Here is a 25083-nt window from a genome sequence, read left to right on the forward strand (position 1 = left end):
CAAGGACAAAGTTTAGAAGTCTGAAAGGGTTAGGCAAAGAGGAGGATTGGAAACCGGAAACCCAGGGTGTGAAATAATGATGTCATGCTGTGGGCATTGCAACTAATGACATGCAACAAACGTGCATCGGATGTTGAATGAAAACTGGTCTGTTCTATAACCCTTCACTCACGTCACAATAAAAGTTAAAAAGAAAACTCCCTCAAAAAAAAAAGGAAGGAATATTTAATAAGGAGTACCAAGGTTAACTGGATAATTTTTTTTGCGGGTGTAAACATTTTGAATCAACCCTTGCCAAAAATAAAATGGAAATGTGGGGAAAAATTAAAATGGAAAGGTGAGTTTAAATTAAAACAAACTGTTAAGAACTAGCAAAAGAGTGAAATAGACTATTGTTGGATTAGTGGGGAACTAAGTTTCTTCATTCTGAGGGGAAAAAATGAAAACCCAAATAGGTGCAGATTGACAAAATCAATTATGTCATAAAACTTGATGCATAGTGAAAAGTAAAATCAAGATGAAGATGCAGCTTTGATGGACACGGTCCAGTCTGTCCCTTCCAAAACCACCAAGATGCAGAGCAACTGGGAGAGGTAGCTAACGCTTTCATGGTCTCCGTGTGAGCAATGGCTCACTCAGCTCACTCCCAGCCAGGCGCAGGGCAGGCAGGTCCCGGGAGTTCCAGACCAGAAGCTGGGGAAGCCACGGACCTTGCGAAACCCTGTGAGGTCCTGTCTGCTGGGAAGCGGCGGGCCAGCGGCCCCTAGGCAAGGTTCACTGAGCTCACCGCCTCCGCAGCCAGCGGCCGGGCCCAGACCACCCAGGCTCCAGGACCAGCCCTTAGGGCCCATCTGCCAGTTGCAGAGGACTCCACTCAGCTGGGGATGCCCTCCTCAAAGCCTGATTGAACCCATATACATTTATGAGCCGCAACTTTTTAGCTACCTGGAAATATGTTTGAGAAAATCGTGTTCTCGGTGTGGATATGGGTTTTGGGGGATCTAGCAGCAATGAGAAGCCCCAGCCCCAACAGAGCATTTATTCTAGAAGGGGCATAGGGCCAGGGAGGGAGACAGAACAAACACAAAAGATCATTTCAAGTCTACTGCTATAAAGAAAACGGAGTTGTGCAAGATTAAGGCTGTTTTTGTTTTTTGAGGGGAGGGGAGGGCTAGAAGAGAGGATGCCTTCGAAGTAGGGCTGTGTTGTGTCCCAGAGGTCTGTATGGGTGGCCTCCACCCCCTTCCCTCCAGAGCAGTCGGAGCTTGGGGGGGTCACAGCTCCCACACCCCTTCCTAACCCTCACTTTCTTTCCCTAGAGCTGAGATGTAAAGATGCCCCATCGCTCACCCCCTACCATGGCGGGCGAGTCGAGGGCAAGGTTGAGGGCAAGGGCGACAAGGCTGGGCTGTGTCCCTCCAGCGTTGCCGGTTCTGGTTAGATACTCTGTGGGCAGATTAAGTAGGGTTTAGGAGTCCAGCCAAACCAGGGCACAAAGATTTCCCTTTGCAACAACGTTGCTGTGTCAGTTGATGAAACAACCTCCAAGAGCCGTGGGGGCCATGAGGGAAGCCTCCCTGCTGGATCCCTAATGCCCACAGTACGGATTTGGGATTAGGGTACAATGGGGGGGGGGGAGCGTGGGTGGCTTTATCACGTGCGAATTCTAGCCCTCGGGGCGCTCGGCCCCACCCGAAACGCAGAAGCTCGGGAGTTTGGGGAAGCCCGAGGTGGCACAGTGGTTAGCAGTTCGCAATCTCCAGGACGCTGTGCGGGAGGATGACGCGTCCTACTCGGAACCCCTGTCCGATAGGCTCGCTAGGAGTTGGCATCAACTGATGGCAGTGAGTAGGCGCTGGCACCCGGGCATGGCCCGGTAGAACCTCCAGGGGCTGTGAACGCCGCCCCCGAGCACCCCCCCTCCCCCGCTGGAAAGGGAGTGGTTCGGTCCCATTCCCGTCACCGCCCGGGGAGCGGCCGGGCCGGCGGGGGAGCGCGCCGGGAGCCCCCCCCCCGTGGCGGGAAGCGCGGCTTCGCCCGGCGCCTCCACTCTCGGTGGACGCGGGGGGGGGGCGGCTCAGCGCCTAGGCGGAAACCCACATGCTCGGGTTGCGGGGCAGAGCCACCCCTCCGCGGAGCCGCGAGTGGGCGCGTCCGGTCCTGCGGCGCCGCAGCCGCGACTTCCGGTTCCGAGGCCCGCGGCGCCGGAAGCCGGGCCCGGGCCGGGGGACGAGGTGAGGCCGGGAGGGGCGCGGGGCCGGGCGGCGCTGGCCGAGGGCGGGGCGTGCCGAGAGGGCGGGCGGAGGGGCGTGGGCGCGGTGGGTGCCTCTCGGCCGGGCGCCCGGCCCGCGGCCTGCTCCAGGAAGGCCTCCGGCCACCACGGCCCCCGCGTCTGTCGCTTTGGCTTGTTTGCTTCGAAGGGGCCGCCGGGGCGGAGAGCTGGAGTTTTACGTGTGTCCCGGCCCGGGCCCCGCCTCGAAGGGTCTTAGCCGTCTGGGACGCGCTCGGACGCCAGCGACGGGTTCTAGTGCGGCGGGCTGAGTCGGAGGTAACACGGTGCCTGCCGCATGCGCTCCAGGCAGGACATCTGAGCAGGGACTTTCCAAGGATGAGTGGGAGTTTGCCCGTCGTTTGCACCGTGGTGCAGATGAGACTCGCTGTAGGGGCTGCTCGCCCGGGGCTGGGGCTTGGGGTGCTCATAGACAGTTTCCCTGCTTCCGTTTTGTTAGTGAGAAAAGAAAGATGGGAAACTTCACCTGGGGACCCGCCATGAAGGAAAGGGTGATTGTCGTGGTGGTCCGGTGCACTGGGCAGCATTCTCATAAGCTGTGTCCCAAGGGAAGACTTTGATGCTGCGCCCCCAATCAGGAGGAGTGTTTCAGGCAGAGGGACCAGAAATGAACTTGATGTTGTTTGTCAAGGACCAGAAAAGCTAGTGTGACCAGACGAGTGAGTAAGAGAGAGGGTGGTAGGAGAAGCCTTTGGAGATTGGAGGTGGTGGAAGTGGAACCTGGTGGGTGGCAGAAAGCTTGGGTTTTATTCTGAATACAGTGGCAGGCTGTTGGGTTTTAAGCAGAGGAGTGCCGTGGAGGGTGGATGGAGAATGAATGGAGTGAAGGGTACAGAAGTCTAAGATTGGGTCAATGGAGCCTTCCAACTCTGTGTCAGACCAAGGGGACCTTTCTGTGATTTGCCCAAACTTCCCATCGTCCCCCCACAGAAGGGACCCTCATGTTTCAGGGAGCTGGAGACTGGGCACCAAACCCTCATGCCTCTCTTGGTGATGATTTTAATATTTCACTCCCGCCGCTTCTCCCCCAAGCCCACAGGTGAGCGGGCAGTCCCATTGGCCCAAGAGTGAAGGAATGGAGGCAGTCATTTCATCAGCACATGGTGACCCAGGCCCTAAGGGGCGGCAGGTGACCCTGCCCTGTTGAGGCATTAATGGGGGGAGAGAGGAGTGAGCCTGGGCTCTAGCACTTGAGCTCACGGTCTTCTGAGGGAAAGACATAAGCAGGTGTTGCTGCTGTGTCCTGCGGGTGCCCTGGGCAGAGACGCTTGCCAAGAGGAACGAATGAAGCAGACGAGATGTGAGTTTTCACGGAGAGCTGATGATTAAACTCTGCCCTGGCTTCTCCCCTCGAAGGACAAAGGGCACTTGGACCCAGAAACAGCTTGTGCAGAGGAGACAGATGCACCAACTGCACAGATCTCCTGTGCAGATTTTAAGCCGAGAGGTGACAAAATCCAATGTGTGTTTTAGAGGGATTGTCATGGCGGATGGTCTCTGCACATGCGAGACTTTGAAGAGGAGGGACAGGGTCCAATGGACGACATGCCAGCCATCAGCACTCGTATTAGTCACAGAATGATTTGGTCAAACACATACGTGCGCACACTAGGACATCCTTGGGCCTGGAGAAGACGACATGTGTGATTCACGCAGTGGCCCACTCTCCACAGACCCAAACAGGCTCCTGGGCTTTGGATGGAACACCTCTGGAGCCATTGTTTGATGCCATCGCTGGCTGGCTTCCTTACTCAAACTTGCGTTGAGTTTATCATATGCCTCTGTTCACGGCACGCTTAATTGATCCGTGCTGGGTCTTTTTCTCACTTTTGTTTGTTTACGTGCTCCTGCTTGTCCTCACTCATCCCTTCTCCCCTGCCGTGGAAAACCACTCCCAGGTGTTGGGGGAAATATTGGGTGGTTATCTTTGTGTGTCTAATGGAATGAAATGGCATTCTGCCTAGGCTTCATTTTGTTTCCAGTTCCCCCTTCAGGGCCAGGCTCAGGCGGGTCACTGGTGTCGTTCTGGGTGTGTCTAAATGCTGCCACGGTTCCCATAGGTGCGCTCTCCAGACCTCCCGTACTTGACGAACGGATTCTCCCGGCGAGGAGGCCCCTTGTTTGTCTCCAGCTCCCTGACCCTACAGAAAACGTGGCTGTCAGCCCAGTTGTTGCAGATAAAACTTTTCTGATCCACTGCATTTCTGTTGGTGGGTTTCAGAAGATCGCCAGGCCTTTCTTCCTAGTCTGTTGTAGTCTGGAAGCTCGCTGAAGCCTGCTGAGCATCACGGCAAAACACAAGCCTCCCCTGAGACAAGGGGTAGCTGCCAATAAGGGTCAGTGGCCAGGAGTCAAACCCTGGTCCACCCCCTCCCCGGGAGGGGAGGATTTTAGCAGGGACCCAGGAGAGCCAGGACTTCGGCAGGGGGCCTCAGTGGTAGAGCACTTTTCTTGTAGTGGCATCGTGACATGGACAGAACGAGAGTGCTGCTGTGGGGGAGGCAGGTCCTCGAAGAGTGATGGAAACCGCCAGAAGGTTTGTAGAAAGAGATCCAGGGTGGGAGCAGGCTAGGGACAGCTGCTGGCAGAGATGGATGGCCTTTGCGCTAACTTGGGAAGGATGCGCCATCCTCTCGAGTAGTGTGGAGCGAGGAGGCAAGGGAGTGGAAGCAGCAGTTTCCCAAGCGTGGATCCGGAGAGGACAGGTGCTTCTGGCCAGCCGCAAGGTTGCCCAGCTGAGGAGCACGGAGAGGGGGAGCGAGGCCAGTCTGGCATGGCAGTCTTTCAGCCAGCCATCCTTCTGTAGGCTACATTTCTAAATATCAGTCATGGCTTACATCACTGCAGGTAGTCCTGGCTGACGACCGAGACAACTCTGTCCGTTCTGACCGACCGGAAGTCGTTGTCAGGGGCCATTGAGTCAGTTCTGACTCACAGCGGCCCTGCGTACAGCAGAGTGGAACACTGCCTGGCCCCGCACCACCCTCACGGCTCTTGCGGTGCTCCAGCCCATGGTCGCGCCCACTGTGTCAGTCCAGCTTGTCAAAGGCATTCCTCTTTTTCCCTCTCCCAAACACAATGTCCTTTTCCAGGGACCGGCCTCCCGATAGCATGTCCAAAGTCTGCGAGATGAAGGCTCGTCATTCTTTCTTCCGAGGAGCACTCTGCCTGGACGAGACAGAGTTGTTTGTCCTTTTGGAAGTCCGTGGGGCTCTTCCGTCATTCAGGCGCATCGGTTCTTCAGTCTTCCTTATTTGGTGCCTAACGTTCACATGCATATGGGGCGATTGAAAATACCATGGCGAGGGTCAGGCGCACCTTAGTCCCCAAAGTAACATCTTCGCTTTTCAACACTCTAAAGAGGTGCAGCATGTTTACCTCCTTTAAAAAAAATTTTTAAATTAATGTTTTCATATCATTATTGCCTTTTATTTCAGTATCTTTATAAATTCCATCATTTGTCTTGGAGGGTTGAAAACATTACATATAAACGTAGAGATATTTGTAATACATACGTATATATTATTAACAAGAAGATGCACACTCCCAAAAAAGAGAAAACCCATGCAGAAGCAGAGTTTGCTGTGACTTGAAGATGTTGTAAGTTGGGCCTGCTTGAGAGTAGGCAGAAAGCCAGACCCCCTTACTGTGAGAGAAGGCGGCCGTGGAATATGCACTTGGCAACAGGCCAGGTTACTGGTGCGTCAGTAGGTAAGCGGTGAGTGCGTTCCCGGGCTGAGAAAGGGGCACGAGTCCTGAGGGAAAAAGGGGTCATTTTCTCATCGCGATTTAAAAAACTCAACCTGATAGAGTGGTGGACAGACGTTTAAGTAGGGAATGTGGATGTTGACACACGGGCCTGCTGAGGAGATGCTATGTCTGAGCCTTGCCCCTGGGCCGGCCAGGGCCTCCGGCGCCTGACACAGCTGACCCCTGCTTTCCTGGCCCAGGCCACCATGGAGCAGTGCGCATGTGTGGAGAGAGAGCTGGACAAGGTGCTGCAGAAGTTCCTCACCTACGGGCAGCACTGCGAGCTGAGCCTGGAGGAGCTGCTGCACTACGTGGGCCAGCTGAGGGCGGAGCTGGCCAGCGCAGGTGGGTGTCCTCCCATGTGAGTCGCCCGCTCCCCCAGTGCCTTTGTCACCGCTCAGACCCAGAGGCCACCTGGGGACAGGGTTCTAGGACGATGGTTCGGATGTGGGACGTGGCTTCTTCAAAGGGGAGTAATGGACATCTCAGCCATTTAAAAAGCCAACCGAAATGATTAAGTGACTTGAGATTATTGTCATTGTAAAGTACGAGCTTCACGCTTTCCCAAAGGACTCACTGCCATCAAAATGCTTCTGGCTCAGTGAGCATACAGGACACCATGGAACTGCTCTTTACAGGCTTTGCAAGTCTCTGGGGGCTGACTGCCGTGTCTTCCTCTGGTGAGAAAGAGTAGATAGAACTGCAGATCCCCAGACACCCATGGATTTACCCAGTCTCACCAACTGAATGTTTGCTGTCTCATCCTCTTGCTGGCTGTTCTTATTTTTCACCATTTGAATGTCAGTTGCAGATAGCCTGCCCCTTTGCTCCGAAACCCTGTGTGCGTTTTCCAAGGTCAAGGACATTATCGTTGTCTTACAGAACTATAGTGTAATTCCTGAAAGCAAGACAAAAAACAATGGTATAATGTTAGCTAACGAATTCAGGTCATATTTCATGTTTGCTCTTGTCCCAATAATTTTCACAGAGCGGTTTAGTTTGCCAGTCCAGGATCCAATCGAGGATCATGCACTGCATTTGGCGTTGCGTGTGTGTCTCTAGGTTTTTAATCTAGGCTACGTCCTCTGCCTCCCGTGTCTCCTGTGACAGTGACATTTTGAAGCATAAGGCCAGGTGTGTTGTAGACTGAGTCTCCATGTAGATTTGTCCAGCGCGTCCTCACAGTTCAACGCAGGTTGTGTATTTTTGGCGGAGGTGCTTCCGAAGCACTGTGTTCTCAGTTCTTCATGTAAAGAGGCTCGTGCTGTTTGGCTCGTCCCATTAGTAGCTAAGTTAACTTTGATCGCTTGGCTAAGGTGGTGTCTGCCAGCTTCTACCATAAAGTTATTAATTTTTTCTTTGTAATTAATGCATCATTTGTGGCAACATACTTTGAGACTATATAAATGTCTTGCTCATCATCAGACTTCAACCCACTAATTTGACATCCGCGGTGACTCACGCCTGAATCAAATTACTGCCGTGCTGTTTGCAACGGGGTGGCTTGTGTTTCCCCCACAGCTCAAGCTTTCCTTCGACATTTTGTGCTGGTATTTACTGCAAGGAAGAACTTTCCCTTGTCCCTTCGTGTATCTGTTTATCAATGATCAATTCGTACTTACAGATTTCTTGTTTCACTCAGTGGACAGTACTGGTGTTTAGTTTGGTACTCAGATTGTGCCAAATTTGACCAAAGGGAACCCCGTCAGCCTGCATCCTTTGCCCTTTGTCTTGACATGGAGATGAAAGTCACCTTTATTTAAAGTGCCCAGTTAAGTGCTCTTTGGTGGACTTTCCAGAGTTGTACAGAGAAGCCATGGTGGTGTAGCGGTTGTGTGTTGGGTTGCAAACATCAAGGTCAGCAGTTTGAAACCATCAGCCACTCCTTGGGAGAAAGATGAGGCTTTCTACTCCCATCAAGAAGTACAGCCTTGCGGGGGAGAGGAAAAAAGGAGTTGATGTCAAGGAGTTCAAGAAAGAAAAGAATGTTTGGAAACTAATTGTGGTAGCAATTGTATAATACTGCTTGATGTGATTGAACTATGGAACAATATAATATCTGTATTGCTCCCAATTAAATGGCTTTTGTGGGTGGGGGTGGCACAGAATTAGTCTTGGAAACCCTAGGGCAGTTCTACCCTGTCCTATGAGGTCACTATGAGTCGAAGTCAACTTAATGGCAGTGAGATTGGTTTTTGGTTTGATGGATTTGTATATAACCATCCCCACCATGATCTATGCCAAAATATTTTCATCACTCTACAGAGATGCCCTGCCCCCATTCACAGTCACTTTCCATTCCATCTCCCTCACCCTCATCCCTACCCCTGGCCCTGGTTACCCCTGATCTGCTTTCTATTTCCCATTCTGGATTTTCATATATACAGAATCATACAAATGTGGCCTTTTGTGTCTTGCTTCTTTCACTGAGAATGCTTTCAGAGTTCATCCTTCATATGGCTGTTCACCACATTTTGTGTATCCACTCACCTGTTGACGGACATTTAGGTTGTTTCCACCTCTTGGCTATTGTGAATAAGGGAAGTGCCCCCCCCAAAAAAAAACAACGGGGAAAATCTCCCATGGGCGGAGCTTTCATGGTATGCATTCTCCTTCACACACACCCCTCCCCACTAGGTGAGCATCGAACAATTAGCTCTAATTAGTGCACCCAGTGGCATCACCTGGGAAGTTTCTCTCTGGTCACTGAATTTTTTTCATAAAAGTAGTTTTGCTTGAACCTCGTTTTTTGTGATGGGCATCTCCCGTTCCATAGTTCTCTTTCCTTGCAAGCAGAATGAAACCTGGCTCTCAACATCATCAGTGAACTGTCTCATTTGCTCAATTCCTATAATGCTTACAAAGTATTCTCAGAATTATATGCCTAGAAAAATCTACCAGTTTCATTTTTTGAATTGTTATTTTTAAAGAATGCTTGTATATAGAAAAAACTTGTGTTTCAGAAATGTTTACCATCAAAAGTGACTCTCCCTTTCTCCCCTAATTCTCAGTTCCTGAATGCCCCTCCCTAAATGTAACCAGTTTCTCCAGTGTGCTTAGGGCAGCCCGTATGAACATATAGGGGTGTGGATAATTATCCATTTCAACCCCCCATTTTTAATCTGCACTGGCCATGCTCATTTCAGTCCGAGAGATAAAGGTGAGGTGTTCTGCTCCTGTAGAGAGTTTTAGCCCCAGAAACCCCAGGCGGCAGTTCTGCTCTGGCCTATAGGGTGTCTGTGAGTCGGGACTCAGTGGCCGTGGGTTGGTTTGGTTTTAATTGGTGAGAACACGCACAGCAGAACATAAGCCAGCTCTGCAGTTCCGACATGTACAATTCAGTGGTGCTGATCATATTCGTCCAGTTCTGCAGCCAGTTCTCACTCTCCTTTCCCGTGTGCTTCTCCCTCATCAACCTACCCCGCTGCCCCCAGGCTTCCAGTCCACTTCCTTGAGGGCTATTGTCCATTTGACCTTGTAAGATCACCTCTTTTGTAAAAAGCAAAGGGCAGCAGAAAGCACCCGCTGCCCTGCACTGGGAAGGCATTTCCCTTAGCCATCTGTCCGTCCAGTCCCTCACCATGTTCTCCATGGGCACACCGTTCTGTGAGTTCACGCTGGCTAACGGTTTTCTACTGCGTGGGGCTGGTCTGCCACCGATTCCCCAGCTCCCTTGGTGCTGACTGCATCTGCGAGCTGCCTGTGCCCGTGGGTAGTAGATGGCACCAGGTTTGGGCTGCAGCGTGTTTACAGGGACGTGCTCCCTTCTCAGACATGGCATCGCTGGTCTACTGGCAGTCAGGGACTTGGGAACTGTTAGATTAAAATGTTTTGTTTAACTGAGAGCTGGTGACTGGACTGTGCACAGTGCACCCCACTGTGGCCAGGAGGTGAGGAGTAATGCGTGGAAGCTGGGGTGTCACCGGGAGCAGAAGATGCCTGTCTGTGGGTGGTGGCCTCCTGCTTGTGTTTATCAGAAGCCATTCAGTTACCAGTGACAGAAACTCGGCTGAGAACAGCTTGGACAAAGTACACAGGGTTCACGGCCCCACATAACCGAGCACCCAGGCCCACCTGCATCCAGGTGCTGCCCTGGTGCGCTGGCCCTTTGCTCTGTACTCCTCCAGGAGGCCCTGCAAGGTGCGGCTTCTCCTCAAGGTGACCTCAATTCCCCAGCAGCCCGGCAGGAAGACATTTCTCTTCCAGGGCTTCAGGCCCGGAGCTGAGACTCTCATTGGCCCTCCTGAGTCACGTGCCCTTCCCTGCACCATGATGCTGCCTCTGAAAGATAGAGGTGTTAGACTGGACGAAGTGAAGGGGCCTCTCTCCCTCCTCTCTTCCGGGCCCCCTGTACTCCTGCCAAACCTTGGGGGTACAGGCCACTGCAGGCTTGGTATCCTGAGCCAGAAATGTCCCCAGCCTTCCTGGTAGACCCTAGCCTGTCTTAAGTCTCTGGTCAGTAAGGGGCATTGATGTGGGGAAAGTGCCATGCTTCTTCTCTCAGGACGGTGTGGACCAGGCCAGCGTGGTGATGAGCACAGGCTTCAGACCTGTCACTGCTCTGAGTCCTGGGCACGTTGAGAATCAGTTCCTCCATCTCCTCAGCTATGGAACTGGTCGCTATGGTGGTGAGGCTTAAGGGAGCCAAAATACCTGGACTACTTAACCCAGGTTAAAGTTAGCTGCTGTGTTAGTCCGGATAGACTAAACAAGCAAATAGAAAGAGATTTATGTACAAGAGCAAGTGAATATTGAGAAAACATCTCAGCCCAGTCCAAATCCTTAAGTCTGGTATTAGCCCATATGCCTAATACCAGTCTATGAATTCCTCTTCAGATTCATGAAACATGCGATGACTCTGAATGCCGGAAGACCACAGGCCAGTGGGTGGGAAGTCTTGTGGATCCAATAGCAGTGTAAGCATGTCAGTGCTGGCGTAGGTCTCCACGTGGCTCCTCCAGCTCCAGAGCACTAGTGTAGTTTCATGTGTCTTGTCAGCTGCAATGTCTCCCAGGGAGTGAGCCTGCATCCTGCCTCCAGTGAGCTATTTATCTCCTTAGTGCCTCCAAATGAGGTCATCCAGCTAAGACCTGATTGACAGGCTACACTCCACCCCTTCACTCTTAATCCTCTCCAATTGACAGCAGATTATATAACTACCACAGCTGCTGTTGAGTCAACCTCCAACTCTTGGCAGCTCCATGAACAATAGGATTAAACCATTGTGGTCCATAGGATGGTAGGTTGCCCGGCCTTTCTTTCTCATCTCTCAGTGTGGAAGGTGGACTGAAGCCTGTGCAGCATTGTGGCCACATGCAGACCTCCACTGACAGGAGTGGTTGTCCATGGGGTACACAGAAGGCAGGAATCCTACTGATGAACCACCACTGCCCTTAATGCACCCAGAAACCTAAAACTAAAGGCTAACATAAGCCCAAACCAGGCATCAGCTAAGTCCACATGGAGGAAGCACAGCAGCCAGTGTGTTCCAAGGATTGTAAATAACAGAACCCAAATCTGAAGGAGGGAACCATGTCAGAGCTTCAATTATGAGCACCCAGTTTGCAGAAGGCTGTGGTTGACACTGGATGTCCCAAGTCCATTTTCAGGGTCCCCACATGGATGGAGTCTCTGGTGAACCCCCTCTGACCAGATAGTCCATGAATGGGACAGCTTTAATATCAGAGAGCACGGTAAGATCAATTGCGGCAGATATAGTTAGGTTAAATGTAATACTTTATCCTTTAATCTCCCTTTGATCCATTTTAAAGCTGTTTTATAATATTTTCTGCTTTCTTTTTGAATGAGCCTTTTCTGTTTTTGTTGGTCATTGTTGCTTTTTGTTGTTGACTTACTGTTTGTATTTTGTATGATTTTATGAATATGAAATTAGGACAGGCCAATCTGTCGTGATAGTAAGTGGATTAGCGAGTAGCTGGGTGGGGGTGGGGGGCTGCCAGTGAGTCCGAGAGAGAAGAGACTTGTGGAGTGGAGGGTGCTGTGACTGCACAGCTCGTCTTAGTGGCTGGACTGTGGCCCGGTGTGCGCCTTACAGAGGAGAGCTGCGCGTGCGATCATCGGTGGTCTGGGCCTTGCGATTCCTGTCTCCGGGGCTTTGAACCACCCACCTTAAGCTCTCACCCTTGGTGCCACCAGACCCCCAATCATCCCAACAATCTACAAGGCCAGTCCTCTTACCTACTGCCTTTCAGAGGGACCGGGTTGTCCTGCATCATGTTGTTAAAAGTAACAGGACCTGGAGTAGAATCTGCCCTAGGCATTTCCGTCCTGGGGCGCTCGGGTCAGACTCCTGCTTGTGACTCAGAGCCAGAGTTTCTCTGCAGCCCTCCAGGGGACCCCTCTCTCGGCCACTCTCTCCTTGGTGATGTCCCAGTGCTGCCGGAAGATCAAAGACACCGTCCAGAAGCTGGCTTCGGACCACAAGGACATTCACAGCAGCGTGTCCCGCGTGGGCAAAGCCATAGACAGGGTGAGCCTGCGGGGCCCGGGGACGTCTGCGGGGCTGTCCAGGAGTGAGCGAGGCCTTGGGGTTCGGCAGGCAGGCGTGCGTGCGCATCCAGGTCACAGGGCCCGCTCTCGTCCGGCAGAACTTCGACTCGGAGATCTGCGGCGTGGTTTCCGATGCGGTGTGGGACTCGCGGGAGAAGCAGCAGCAGATCCTGCAGATGGCCATCGTGGAGCACCTGTACCAGCAGGGCATGCTCAGCGTTGCCGAGGAGCTGTGCCAGGTAACCTATCGATCGCTGCTGCTGCTGCTCACTGCCATCAACCTGGCCCCTCTTGGTGGCCCCATGCACAGTGGGATTGGTCCACGGGGTTTTCATGGGCTGGTTTTCATTTGCAAGCAAAGCACCAGGTCTTTCTTAGTCTGTAAGCTCTGCTGAATCCCGGTCAGCATCAGACCAGCACGCAGTCTCCACAGACAGATGCCGCGTGGCTGCGCACGGGGGGCTGCGCACGGGGGGCACTGGCTGGGAAGATGAGAAGTCTGTCGCTGTCCCTAACACCAGTGCCACCAACTGAGCCCCTGTTGTTATTTGGTGGAAATCTACATAAGAAAACACACATCAGTAGTTTTTACATGTACAAGTCATTGACACTGTTTCCATACGGCACGCTGGGTCCCCATGTTCCTTAGCGCTGCCTCTGTTTGTGCCACCAGCGTCACTTGGACTTCCTCTCCTCAAAGGTCTGCTCTGCGGTTTCATAGTTCCAACTGTCCTCCTAGCCCAGCGGTTCTCAACCTGTGGGTCGCTACCCGTTTGGGGTCGAACTACCCTTTTACAGGGGTCGCCCAATTCATAACTGTAGCAAAATTACTGTTATGAAGTAGCAGTGAAAATAATCTTATGGTTGGGGGTCACCACAACCGTATTACAGGGTCGCGGCGTTAGGAAGGTTGAGAACCACTGATGTGGTCTCAAGTAGATACCTCTTGGAAAGAGCATAGTGCTCGAGGCAGCAGACTTCATGAGAGTGACCTTGTTTCAGTTCAAGACAACTGTGTGTCCTGGGATAGATTGGGTTGTGGGCTTAACAGTTGTTATCTGGCCATCATTTCAGGGCTTCCATCAGTCAGTGTCACCCCCGTGAATCTGAGTATGTTTATTTTAGAAAGGAAGTCAGTCTCTCTTTGCCATAAATAGAAGGTAGCCCTAAGTAAAATCTACATCTACGATGACAATAAAATGAAGTTACTAATTTGTTTAGAGTTGGCCACTAGCCAGGCCTGAAACTAAAATCTCTCTCCACTGTCCTTAGGAAAGCAAGAACATAGAGGAAATGGACAGCCCATCATCGAGGCTGGAGGGACAGAACTTTCTACTCGTGGGTCAGGGCTGGGCTTTGGGGGGCCCCTGGGGGAATCACAGAGGCAGCCTCAACTCCCCAGCACCAAAACAGGCTTGGGTCCTCTGTGGACTTTGCCTTGTAAAGCAGAGCGTTCTAGAAACACTGCCCTCCAGTGGCGGGGTCTTTCTGGTCCATAGGAGTCAACGCTGAGTGTGGACTTGGACTTCAAACAGCCTTTCCTGGAGTTGAATCGCATCCTGGAAGCTCTGCACGAACAGGACTTGGGCCCTGCCTTGGAGTAAGGAGGCCGCCCTTGGGTGGGTCATTGGCGACTCTGCCCAGAGGCCCACACCGCCAGCGTTTCCTGGTCTGCCCTAGCTCCTAGGGGACAGGCTGGTCGTGGGCTTCATTTCCCCCAGCTGCAACCTGTCATGCTTCTCGGGGCCTCATGTAGGCTTTGGGATCCCACCTCTCCAGTCCTGGCCCTGCCACCAGCTCTAAACTGGCTCCTTTCTTCCCAGATGGGCCGTCTCCCACAGGCAGCGCCTACTGGAACTCAACAGCTCACTGGAGTTCAAGCTGCACCGCCTGCACTTCATCCGCCTCCTGGCAGGCGGCCCGGAGAAGCAGCTGGAGGCCCTCAGCTACGCCCGGCACTTCCAGCCCTTTGCTCGGCTGCACCAGCGTGGTAGGTGCTGGGATGGACAGGTGTGGATGCAGAGGTTGGAGCTGCCAGCTTTGCTCTGGCAGGTTTATCAGGTTGCCAGCCTCAATGTGGGGCTGTAGTGACAGATGCCGGCCCCACCTGGAGCACTCCTTGGTGTGGAAGGTGGCCTCAAGTGCCTTCTTCACTGGCTTCCGACCTTCTTCAGCCTACCCCGGCTACTCTCATCTCCAGTGCACTGTCTCACACACGCACACACACACTCCTGCATTGTCCCCGTGCCCACCACGGGCTGGGCCTTTGTGCTACTCAGCTTCAGTGCATGCCTTTCTCCCTGCCATTTCCTGGAACCGAGCTCAAGTTCCTGCTCTCTGCCGCAGCCTGCCTGCCCTGGTCTGTGACACCAGGAGCCCCAAACCGGGGGAAGCCAGTCTTTGCTTGTTAGTTTTAAAAGTAAGTTTGAAAGCCAAAGGCGTGTTCTTAAATTCTTTAGCTAGCCTCAGCTGCCTCCTGAGGGGTCTGACCCTGGCGGGGGGGGGGGGGGGGGGGGGGTGTTAGGAGTGGGGGTCTTGCTCTGCTAAAATGGAAGATTAGCATTAAAAGAAAAATGCTGAAAATGACGGGTACTTGTTCCTGGGCCCCCAGAAGGACAGGAGATAGGCGAGAGAGCCCACCTCCCAGTAGGATATGAATGGTTAATTCCTAGTGCTTATGCATTGAGCTGTGATCTGCAAAGTCAGCGGTTCAAAACCACCAGCTGCTCTTGAGGGAGAAAGACAGGGCTTTCTAGTGCTGTAAAGAGTTACAATCTCGGCCACTCACAGGGGCACTTGTACCCTGTTCTATAGGGTCACTATGAGTCAGCATCAGTGAACTTGGGCCTTCTTTTTCTTTTAATCCCACTTGAGCAGACCACTTGGCTCCTACTCGGCCTCCTTGTCTAGAATCAAGGAAACCCTAAACTGGATCTTTTTGAAAACTAGTCATATCTGAGGGCCCTATGACCTAGCCCTGCCACTTCTGGGGCTAGGGCCCACCCTGAGCTGCCCCCCCCCCCCATTGCCTTGTAGAGATCCAGGTGATGATGGGCAGCCTGGTGTACCTGCGGCTGGGCTTGGAGAAGTCACCCTACTGCCACCTCCTGGACAACAGTCACTGGGCTGAGATCTGCGAGACCTTCACCCGGGACGCATGTTCCCTGCTGGGGCTTTCTGTGGAGTCCCCTCTGAGCGTCAGGTACCACTCAGCTCTGGGGGGCAGCAGGGGAAGAAGGGAACAGGGGACTTTGTGGGGCCCAGTGCATCCACAGGCACTTTGGCTCATAGTCCTTCATCACATTGAAATCCCCTCCGATTTCACAGCCAAGCTGTAGCCTGAGGTCACTCGCAGGCTGGTGCTCTGTGTAGGGTCTCTTGCAGTGTGCCCCTGCCTCCCGACCCTCTCCAGTGGCCTGCTTCTCACAAGCTCCCTCAGGGAAGACTTGACTGGAGCTGTGCTGTCAGCGGAGCTTGGAGGCTTTTACACAAAGGCCCCTCGGCTTCAGTCAGCGTGGGAGGAGTCGGGCACTAGTCACCTTATTTTACGGATGAGGAAGCGAGACTCAAGGCAGAGCTCCCTTGCCTAAGGTCTCACAGGGCAAGGAGCCCTGGTGGTGCAGTGAGCTAAGTGCTGGGCTGCTACAAGGCCGAGGTGGTTCAAACCCACTAGCCCCATCAAGAGAGAAACACAGACAGACTGTTCTGTAAAGATTTGCAATCCTGCAAACTCTGGGGAGTGGTTTCTACGCTCAGTAGTGTCGCTGTGAGTTGGAATTGGCCCCATGGCCAGTTTGGTTTGGGGTGGGGGCATTTTACTGGGACACACTGGCCTCTCCTATGCAGCCTCTGGCGCTCCTCTCCTCCTGGAGCTGAGGCACTTAGATGGGAGTTTCCATGCCAGCAGGCGTCCAACCTGCTTCCATTGCCCCCCTCCCTCGTTCCTGGGAGATACAACTGTGAGAGGTTCAGGTGACTGCAGGCAGGCTAGAGCTATCATATGGAGAATTTTTTAATGTCTTGAGTGAGCGGCCATATGCCCCCGATTTTTCCTTGTAGGCTCTCAAGGAGCCCCGGTGGCATCGCAGGTTAAGCATTGGGCTGCTAACCTGAAGATCAGTCCTTACAGCCCGCCAGCTCTCTGCAGGAGAAAGATGTTTCTATAAAGGTTTGCGGCCCTAGAAACCCACAGGGGCAGCTCCATTCTGTCCTCTAGGGTTACTGGGAGTTGGAATCGACTCAGTGGCAGTGAATGACTGAAGTGTAGGCTCTCACATTTGGGGGTGTTCTAGAATTATCTAGAGCTGGATTACTTGTGACTGTTGTGCACTTACACGCAATAGAAGAGACTTGTCAAAGGCCAGTTTGGTCTCAGGCATGTCCCGAGGCTATGCTGGGTTCCTGAGGCTCTTTGTCCCACAGCTTTGCCTCTGGCTGTGTGGCCCTGCCCGTGCTGATGAACATCAAAGCCGTGATCGAACAGCGCCAGTGCACTGGAGTCTGGAGTCACAAGGATGAGTTGCCGGTGAGCCACGGTGGGGGGCTGGGGGGCGGATGGTGAGGGGAAGGGACCCAGAAGGCAGCCTGGACAGGAGTGGAGCTCACCGCTCTGCTTGATCCCCCAGATCGAGATTGAACTTGGCATGAAGTGCTGGTATCACTCGGTGTTTGCTTGCCCTATCCTCCGCCAGCAGACGTCAGACTCCAACCCTCCTATTAAGCTCATCTGTGGCCACGTGATCTCCCGAGATGCGCTCAACAAGCTCATTAACGGAGGGAAGTAAGTGCCCTGGGGTTTGCAGCACCTGGATGGCCATCCTGCTGGCTGGCCCCTAAGGTCTCCTTGGCCCTTCTCCTTGGCAGGCTCAAGTGTCCCTACTGTCCGATGGAGCAGAACCCGGCAGATGGGAAACGCATCATCTTCTGATTCCTCCTGCAAGGAACTTTGTTGAAGGCCTTCAGTGTCTGAGCCTTGTCAGGTGGTTGGCCCAGAGGCTCTGATCATTGCAGAGCAGCCGACTGATGGGGCTCCCTCCAGGACCTGAGGAAGGGAACTACCTGTCCTGGGCAGGCAGCTGGCTCCTCTGCTGGCAGGGATGGACTGCACCAGCCTGTTCTCAAGTCCCTTATAGCTGCTGTTGGCTTCGTAGCAACTGAGTAGCTAAGGACTTGGCCTTCAGCAGACATCTGCCCACCCCTGCCTTCAGCCAGGGCTCTTACTGCCACATCATGTCCAATGGCCGGCAGCCCACAGGTCCCAACTGTGGCCATCTCCCTCCCACTGTACAACAAACTCTATGTATCTACTTCCTACTGTAAATAGTCCGAGTGAGAGCTGAGTGTCATTGTTTTCTACCTTCCAGTAAATGTTCCTAGCCCTTCTCCTTACTGTTCTCCCACCTGCCCTCAGCTTCATGTGACTAGTGAGAACAGGTCTGTCCACAAGCTCCCGGTCCAGCCTGGCCCGGCCTAGGCTGTGGTGGGAGCACGGTTGGCCTGTGCCCCGCAGAAGCACTAGCCTTAAAGCACGATGTTTTTGTGTGCACATTTCCTTACCCCACAACACCAGTCAGTGCGAGGGGACTTGGGAAGATGCCGTGACTTGCACAGCAGGGCTTGTAGCCTGCAGAGAACTTTAAGAGTTTAAAGCAGTCTTCCCGGTGTACTCCAGGGTGTTCGACCCTCGGTCACTGTGTGCACTGAGTCCAACATGGGGACATGCACATTAAAAGGACACCTAAGTGTAAAATGCCTGAGGGATCAGATTACCAGGGGCCATTATATTGAGTGGAGAGGGGGCTTGAGGTTTTGTATTGAACTTCAAAGCCTACTTAAAATGTACTGTGTGGGCAGGTAAATTGCTTCCTTTCATTTTACAGTGGCATTTAAGGCTCCTGGGGTAAGAGGAGGAATGGGGGTGCCCTGCCACACGGGCTGTGGCTTTCTGAAGTGGGCTCTGTGCTTCCTCGCCTTGCAGCTCCCTACATGGAAGGTGGGAGTTACAAGCACTGGGTGGGCAGCTCAGAGTCCTTTCTCAGCCCGAGCCCAAGCACCCAGCTCTGGGTGGCTGAGAATGAAGCCCTCTTGGTGTCCTGTGGGGTTCCTCTCCGAACGGCTGCTTCTACTCTTCCCTGCCCACCGACTCCGCGGCCCCACCAGCAGCTGCTGCTTAAAAAAACACAGCACCACCACCCACAGACTCACATTTCAGTCTGAGCATTTACTTCCCCCACACCAGAGTCTTGGAACTGTCTTCCTGTGAGCACACCAGGAGACAGTGCTGATTGAGAACCGCTGACTGCATCCTCATGAAATAGCAGCCTGGGAAGAGTGCGCGCCTCAGGCAACCGAAGAGATGCTGGGCGTGTGGGTTGCCAGTTGGCTCCCTGCTTCCAGAACAGGTGCCAAGTTGCTGCCGGCGTCCTTCACAGCGGCTGGGGCAGGGTCTGGACTTCTTCAAGGCACTCGTCATAGGCCTGCTGATAGTCCTCGTGGGGCTTGACCATTATGACACAGGTCGGGCGCTTGGAGCCGGCTGCTGCTCCCAGGTCCTACAAAGAAAGTGGGGATCTTTGGGGCAAAAAGGTCACACAACTAATATACCAAGAGTCACAACGTGCTGAAGGATGCTGCTGGAGTGGAGCCCAATCTGGTCGTCTCTGTTGAACTGTTATGTGTAAAACACTTTGCCGTCATTCAACCTTAGCTCACTTCACTTGCAAGCCACAACCTACCAACATAACCTACAGCCCCACATGGCTGGTGATGGGGCTAGAGTTTGGCCACACAGCCCCCTTAAGCAGGGCCTCTGCTCTCTGGTTACCTGCTAGCCCTGTAGCCACCCCAAACACCCCTCTAACGTTAGGCTACCAGGCTGCATTTCCATTACAAAAAAGCACATTCACACACCTTCCACCTTCATGCTCAGCCCACAGAGAAGTGATCCCACGTGACAGGAAGGAAGCAGTGTGCAGCCGTAACTGCACCTCCAACGAAGTGGCAGCACTGTGAATGGACCCAGACCTGTCTGTTTGCCCTGCAGCCTGTCGGTGCTGACCGAAGTCAGCGGGCTCTCGGGCTCCTTACCGTTTTAGAGGGGATGTAGACATAGGGCAAGTTCCGGTCCTCACACATAACAGGGAGGTGGCAGTACACCTCAACGGGGAGTGTGTCTCCTGCCAAAATCATGATCCTGAAATGAAATAAATCCATCACTTCGTGCTTTCCCTTCCCGTCAGTAAATGCTGCCTCTGGGCCGGGTCTTGGGAGTACAGGAACCAGTAAGATGACCCTGTCCGCAAGGAGCCCCTTGATGAATGTGGGAATGCAGACTTCTAACAGTGGGAGCAGAATTGTATACTTACTTGCACCAATGCACTCTATGGAGGAGATGGCCCATATTATTTTCTTAAAACAATTTCAAAAGCCCCATCTGACCCAAGTGCCTGGACAGGTGAGGTGTGCAGGGACCCCAAGGTGTAAGCTTTCCTTGGAGACAAAGGGGAGAACCGAACTGAAGGCTGAAAGAGAACTGTGGTCAGGAAAAGGGAGGAGAGGCCGTGGAGAGACTTTCAAGACTGCAAGGAGCACAACGATTCCCCAGAATGGGTCCTGGTCACCTGGGATAGTTTGGGAGCTGACGGGGGTAGGAAAGCAGGCTTGGGGCCACACCCAGCCAAGGACCTATGATGCCAAAGGTTGAAACGGGGGTTGTGCCTCACAAGTGTTTGCAACCACGTAGGACACGACGGCATCTTCAGGCTCGCAGCTGGCAAGTCCTATCTGCTGCTCCCTACTGCCATCTCCTAGGATGGGCTACTGGAAACAAGGGAGGCAGCCTGGGTTCAGAACATTGCTTCTGCAGCCTCCTCTTCCTCTAGGTGCTGCTGCTCCTCAGCTAGACCCCGGGCTGCCCTTCACGCTTCAGTCTCTCAGGCTGATGCATGCGCAACCATGACATCAACCTCCGCCTGTGTGCCGACAACTCCCAAATTTGTTCTCTAGCTGGCCCTCTTTTCAGGCTTCATGCCTCTCTGGCCGTGTGACAGGCTGAGGGATGTTGGGGGCAAGGGGTGTCTCTTACCTTGTGCTCACCCTTGTGAGCATGCTGTCTTAAAAAACCCTAAACCCAAACTTGATTTTCGACAAACTCAGCCCTCCCTTACAAACTGGCCCACTCTGCCCATTTGGCTGGGCACAACAAAATCCCTCCGTCCATAATACCTCACTCGAACGTAAATCTCACCTCCATCCATGTTCACTCTCCAGCTCCAGCAGCAATTCGAATCGGCTTCTCCACGTCTACTCTTGCCCCTCTAATCCAACTTTCCTTCCATTAAAAAATGCTGAGGCATAACTCTGTCACTTCCTGGCATTAATCCTTCAGTGGTCCCCAAAGATCCTTACCATGGCTCACAGGCCCTTAAGACAGTAGGGCCTCTGGCTGCCAACACTTTCTTCTGCCCTGGGGCCTTTGTGCAGGCCCCTCTCCTGGCTGGAACCTCCTACCTTCCCTTTCTCACTCTGACTCAGTCCTTGCATCTTCAGATCTCAGCTCAAATCAAGCTCCCTGGTGCATGTGTCCCCCGCACCCCCTGTCCGAGGTTGACTTGTACACTAAATCCCCCAGCCTTAATCCTTGAGCACCAACAGTGCGGCTGACTTTGGGACAAATCAGTTAGGGGCCTTATTGTCAAGAAGCGCTAGTTTGGCCTGTGGGAGATACTGGGGATAAAAATCTGAAAACTTCAGATTCTGATAATTGCTAGATATTAAAAGGATTGAAGTCATACTTGAGCTTTTTCTAAACATTAGAGATAATAAAGCAGTCCGTAAAAGCCACATGACACGGATACCCTTATGTCACTTACATGAGCTCAGACGGACACTGAGCAAAGTGAACTCAAGGATACGAACCATATCAATTAATTCAATTAAGGTAGTTTTCCCCCCACCCCCATTCATTCAGCTCCTGTTTATAATTACGTTCTCAAAAAATACCATTGCATCCATACAGCAGGGTACCTGATATAGCCCACAATAAACAGTTGCTAAGCTGCAGCCTTCGGTATGGATTAGCTCAATGTCAAGACTAAAAGCCTCACAACTGGACCAATTATAAATGGAGAGAGGAGTTTAGTTGTGAAGGATTTCATCTTGCTTAGATCCACAATCAATGCTCATGGAAACAGTAGTGATCATGAGATCAGAAGTGTTTTTTACATTGGTGAAATCTGCACAAGACCTGAGTATTCAAAAGCAAGGGAGCATTCTTTGAGGACAAGGAAACCTGACCCAAGGCATCGTATTTTCAATCCCCTCATATGCATGTGAAAGTTCGACGGAAGACCGAAAAATAACTGGGGTGTTTGAATTACGGTGCTGACCAAGAACATGGAAAGTATGGATTGCCAAGAGGACAGGCAAAGCTGTCTTGTAAACTGTCTGTCCCAGAGTGATCCTTAGAGGCAAAGATGGGTGTGAGGCTTGGTAACGGAGTCGCAACGAAAAAGAGGGAGGGCCCTTGACCGGCTGGACCAACACAGCCAGTGGCCGTAAGAAGGGGCTCCGGCAGAAAACCACTGTGAGGACGACGGTGCGGGGCCATGCAGGGCTTCCTTCTGTTGTGCATCGGACGGCTCTGGGTCGGAACGGGCTCGAAGGTGGCGAACAACCCAGTTTCCCGTTGAGAAAGGCGACAACCAGGGTGGGGAGCGGGGGCGTATCTAGCTTACCCTTTTTCACCTTTGTTGAGGAACTTCTGAACCTCCTTCACACCACGCCGAATCTGCTTCTGCTTCACGGCTGCGACGGCAGTGGAGTCAGTCGGGGGCCTCGCGCCGCCCCCCACCCCGGAGCCCCCGCCCCGCGGCCGCCCGCCCGCTCTCCCGCCGCACCTTTCTTGATGCACTTGTAGAGCTTCCGCGTGAGGCGGCGGGAGGCCAGCGGCTGCGCGATGGGGTTCAGGTTGACCAGCAGCTCGTAGTAAGTGCGCTCCCCGCCGGCGCACGCCTCCGCCGGCGCCTCCGGCCCGTCCGGGTCGGACTTGATTTTCGTCATTTCAGCGGCCGCAGCAACTCTCACGCCGAGTCCCCGGGAGGCGAACCCACGCGGCCAGCCACTGCGGGAACCACTTCCGGGGCGTCCGGCAGTGCGGGAAGTCGGCAGGCGCCACAGCCAATTACACGCCAGATTTTTTTAAAGCCTCCCGCTCGTAAGCCAATCGCTGACACTCAGCCTCTGAATTAATTCTGGGTCGAGGGAGGGCGGAATCCGAGCCGTGGGAGGTGGAGCCATTCCGATTGGACGGAGATGGTTAGGGGCGGGGCCCAAGGAAATCTGACCGGGGAGGGGGTCGGGGAAGAGCGGGACGGACTTTCCCGGGTTTGGCGTCGCGGGACGCGGAGCGGGGAGCCCTTGGGGGCGTGGCCATGCCCACGGCCCGGGAGAACCGGTTGTTTGCTCTCACGGGGATTCCGAAAGAGCTGAGGTAGACGTCTGGCACCTCAGGTGGCCGGTTAGTTCCGAGCCCGCTCAGGTCTGGGTGCTGGCTGGTTTCTCTAATGGGAAAGAAAAATCTGACGCAGCCAATGACTTCTTCCTCTTTTTTTCTTGCTTCATGCCTTCTCGCGTGCTTTCTCTTTCGTGGACTCCGCTGCCCTGCTGCGGAAGGAAGCGTACGATGCACCCGGTGACTGCGTTTTCCCAGATAGCTCCGAGGCGCGTTCTTGCTTCCTTTAGCGATCTGCTCTAATGCCTCGCCGTGGGAGAGGGGCTCCTGAATACTTTCCCCAAAGTTGCAGCCCCCTCTGGCCTCCCACGCACCAGCAGCTCCTAACCTTTTTATGTTCCTCAAAGCTCTTGCTACCGCCTGGCAATATGCACACAATCTGAAACACAGCCGAGCCGAGAATGGATCTGCAGGGGACTCAGAGACAGGGACTTTGGTCAGATGAGCAGGCCTGGGCTGGACCAGATCTTGGTATCCCTAACACGGTGGTTCTCAACCTTCCTCATTCCCCAACCCTTTAATACAGTTCATGTTGTGGTGACCCCCCCCCAACCATAACATTATTTTCGTTGCTACTTCATAACTGTAATTTTGCTACTGTTATGAATCGAATGATCCCTGTGAAAGGGTCATTAGACCCCCCAAGGGGTCGCGACCCCCAGGTTGAGAACCACTGCCCTAACAGTTCTGTTTTGACACCAAACCCCCAAAAATGGAACCAGTCTCCATTAAGACAGTTTTGACTCATGTGCTCCGTAGGGTTTTCAACAACTGGTTTTTAGAAGGTGATTGACAGGCCTTTCTTTCAAGGATCCTCTGGGTGGCAGTGCAGTGAATTACGTAAGATGACTCTTCTGATTATAGTCTTTGTAACTCCACCAAATTACTTTTTCCTTATAGGTCCAGGTAAGAGAAGGTGAGGGAAGATGCTGCTTGTATGCTGCAGTTGTGTGAGTGATTAACAGTCCTTGATTGTAATTCTAAAAACTCAGAACTAATGTGCTCATTGTTCAGTTGTGCTATCCTGCTGGGTATGAAAAGGGCCACCTCAGGAAGCAGGAAGAGGGATCTCATTACTCTGAGGAATAAAGAGCCAGGGGTGCAGTTCAGCCTGTGGACCCCAATATGGTTATGCATCAAGCCTCCTTGATCCAGGGACAGAAAATTGTGACACCAGAGAAGTGGCAGAAGAGGAACAGTAGCAGCAGCATCAGAACCAAGAACCAGAGCACGATACAGAACAGTGGGCTTCCCAGGACAGTGAGCAAGAATAACTGAGTGCCTTCCACCCTGAGGCTTGATTTTGGAGTGGCGTTGCTCCAGGCGCCTAATTAAGGAACTTGTGGCCACCACTTGTCCGTCTGTCAGTTTGCTGTACTATAGTGGCTTGCGTGTTGCTCTGATGCTGGAATCTATCACTGGGATTTGAAATACCTGCAGGGTCATCCAAGGTGAACAGATTTTTAGCAAAGCCTCCAGACTTAGATTAGACAACAAGGACAGAATAAGCGGTCCACTTCTGAGGGATTAGGCATTGAATAGCTGCGAAATATTGCCAGGTATAGTGCTGGCAGATGAACCCCTCCAGTTAGAAGGCACTTAAGATGCAACTGAGGGAGAGCTGTCTTCTCAAAGTAGAATCTTCCATAATGTTGTGGATGAAGTAAAATTGGGTGGACCTTCATTTGTTGATGGACCGTGACTCAAAATGCAAACATCTATTAATAATCAGAATGTAGAATGTACAAAGTATGAATCTAGGAAAATTGGGATCTGTCAAAAATAAAACGGGAAAATATGAGGAGCTGATACCTAGGGCTCAAGTAGAATGAAAATGTTTTGAGAATGATGATGGCAACAAATGTACAAATGTGCTTGACACTATGTATGTATGTGTTGTAATAAGAGCTGTATGAGCCCCAATAAAATGATTTTTAAAATAAAATTATCTTAAATAAATAATAAATGCTTACAATTAAAATAAATAATGATGGCAACATATGTACAAACATGCTTGATACAA

The 25083-nt window shown here is 52.6% G+C and overlaps 2 protein-coding genes across 5 annotated transcripts; one reads left to right on the forward strand and one right to left on the reverse strand.

The window, feature by feature from the left end:
- Positions 1-1721: 1721 nt before the first annotated feature.
- Positions 1722-17938, forward strand: RMND5B (required for meiotic nuclear division 5 homolog B). Of its 4 annotated transcripts, none has more exons than XM_075542050.1 (10): positions 1722-1844; positions 6241-6385; positions 12385-12530; positions 12649-12789; positions 14050-14150; positions 14374-14540; positions 15587-15752; positions 16973-17075; positions 17176-17330; positions 17414-17938. In XM_075542050.1, exons 1-10 carry the CDS (start codon positions 1839-1841, stop codon positions 17475-17477), a joined length of 1194 nt encoding a protein of 397 aa, XP_075398165.1. In that variant the 5' UTR covers positions 1722-1838; the 3' UTR covers positions 17478-17938. The 4 variants fall into 4 exon arrangements, with proteins under 4 accessions (XP_075398165.1, XP_075398166.1, XP_075398168.1 ...); XM_075542051.1 differs by lacking the exon at positions 1722-1844 and adding an exon at positions 2121-2234; XM_075542053.1 differs by lacking the exon at positions 1722-1844 and adding an exon at positions 2308-2548.
- An 812-nt stretch (positions 17939-18750) lies between these two features.
- Positions 18751-22689, reverse strand: NHP2 (NHP2 ribonucleoprotein). The gene is made up of 4 exons (XM_075542054.1): positions 22447-22689; positions 22285-22354; positions 19637-19742; positions 18751-19101 (listed from the first exon to the last, which is right to left on the reverse strand). The coding sequence occupies exons 1-4, from the start codon at positions 22607-22609 to the stop codon at positions 18976-18978; spliced, it is 465 nt and encodes a 154-aa protein (XP_075398169.1). The 5' UTR covers positions 22610-22689; the 3' UTR covers positions 18751-18975.
- Positions 22690-25083: the final 2394 nt, after the last annotated feature.

Source organism: Tenrec ecaudatus, chromosome 2, assembly GCF_050624435.1.
Source record: "Tenrec ecaudatus isolate mTenEca1 chromosome 2, mTenEca1.hap1, whole genome shotgun sequence".
Lineage (NCBI taxonomy): Eukaryota > Metazoa > Chordata > Mammalia > Afrosoricida > Tenrecidae > Tenrec > Tenrec ecaudatus.

What these genes read in the sequence shown, in the direction of transcription:
- RMND5B (XM_075542050.1), top strand. An exon ending in TGCTCGGCTGCACCAGCGTG is followed by an intron (nt 14,541 to 15,586) that starts GTAGGTGCTGGG and finishes ATTGCCTTGTAG; the next exon opens with AGATCCAGGTGATGATGGGC. An exon ending in GTCACAAGGATGAGTTGCCG is followed by an intron (nt 17,076 to 17,175) that starts GTGAGCCACGGT and finishes TTGATCCCCCAG; the next exon opens with ATCGAGATTGAACTTGGCAT.
- NHP2 (XM_075542054.1), bottom strand. Translation starts at nt 22,609, where the DNA reads ATGACGAAAATCAAGTCCGACCCGGACGGGCCGGAGGCGCCGGCGGAG. An exon ending in CTACAAGTGCATCAAGAAAG is followed by an intron (nt 22,355 to 22,446) that starts GTGCGGCGGGAG and finishes CTGCCGTCGCAG; the next exon opens with CCGTGAAGCAGAAGCAGATT. An exon ending in TCTACATCCCCTCTAAAACG is followed by an intron (nt 19,102 to 19,636) that starts GTAAGGAGCCCG and finishes CTTTCTTTGTAG; the next exon opens with GACCTGGGAGCAGCAGCCGG.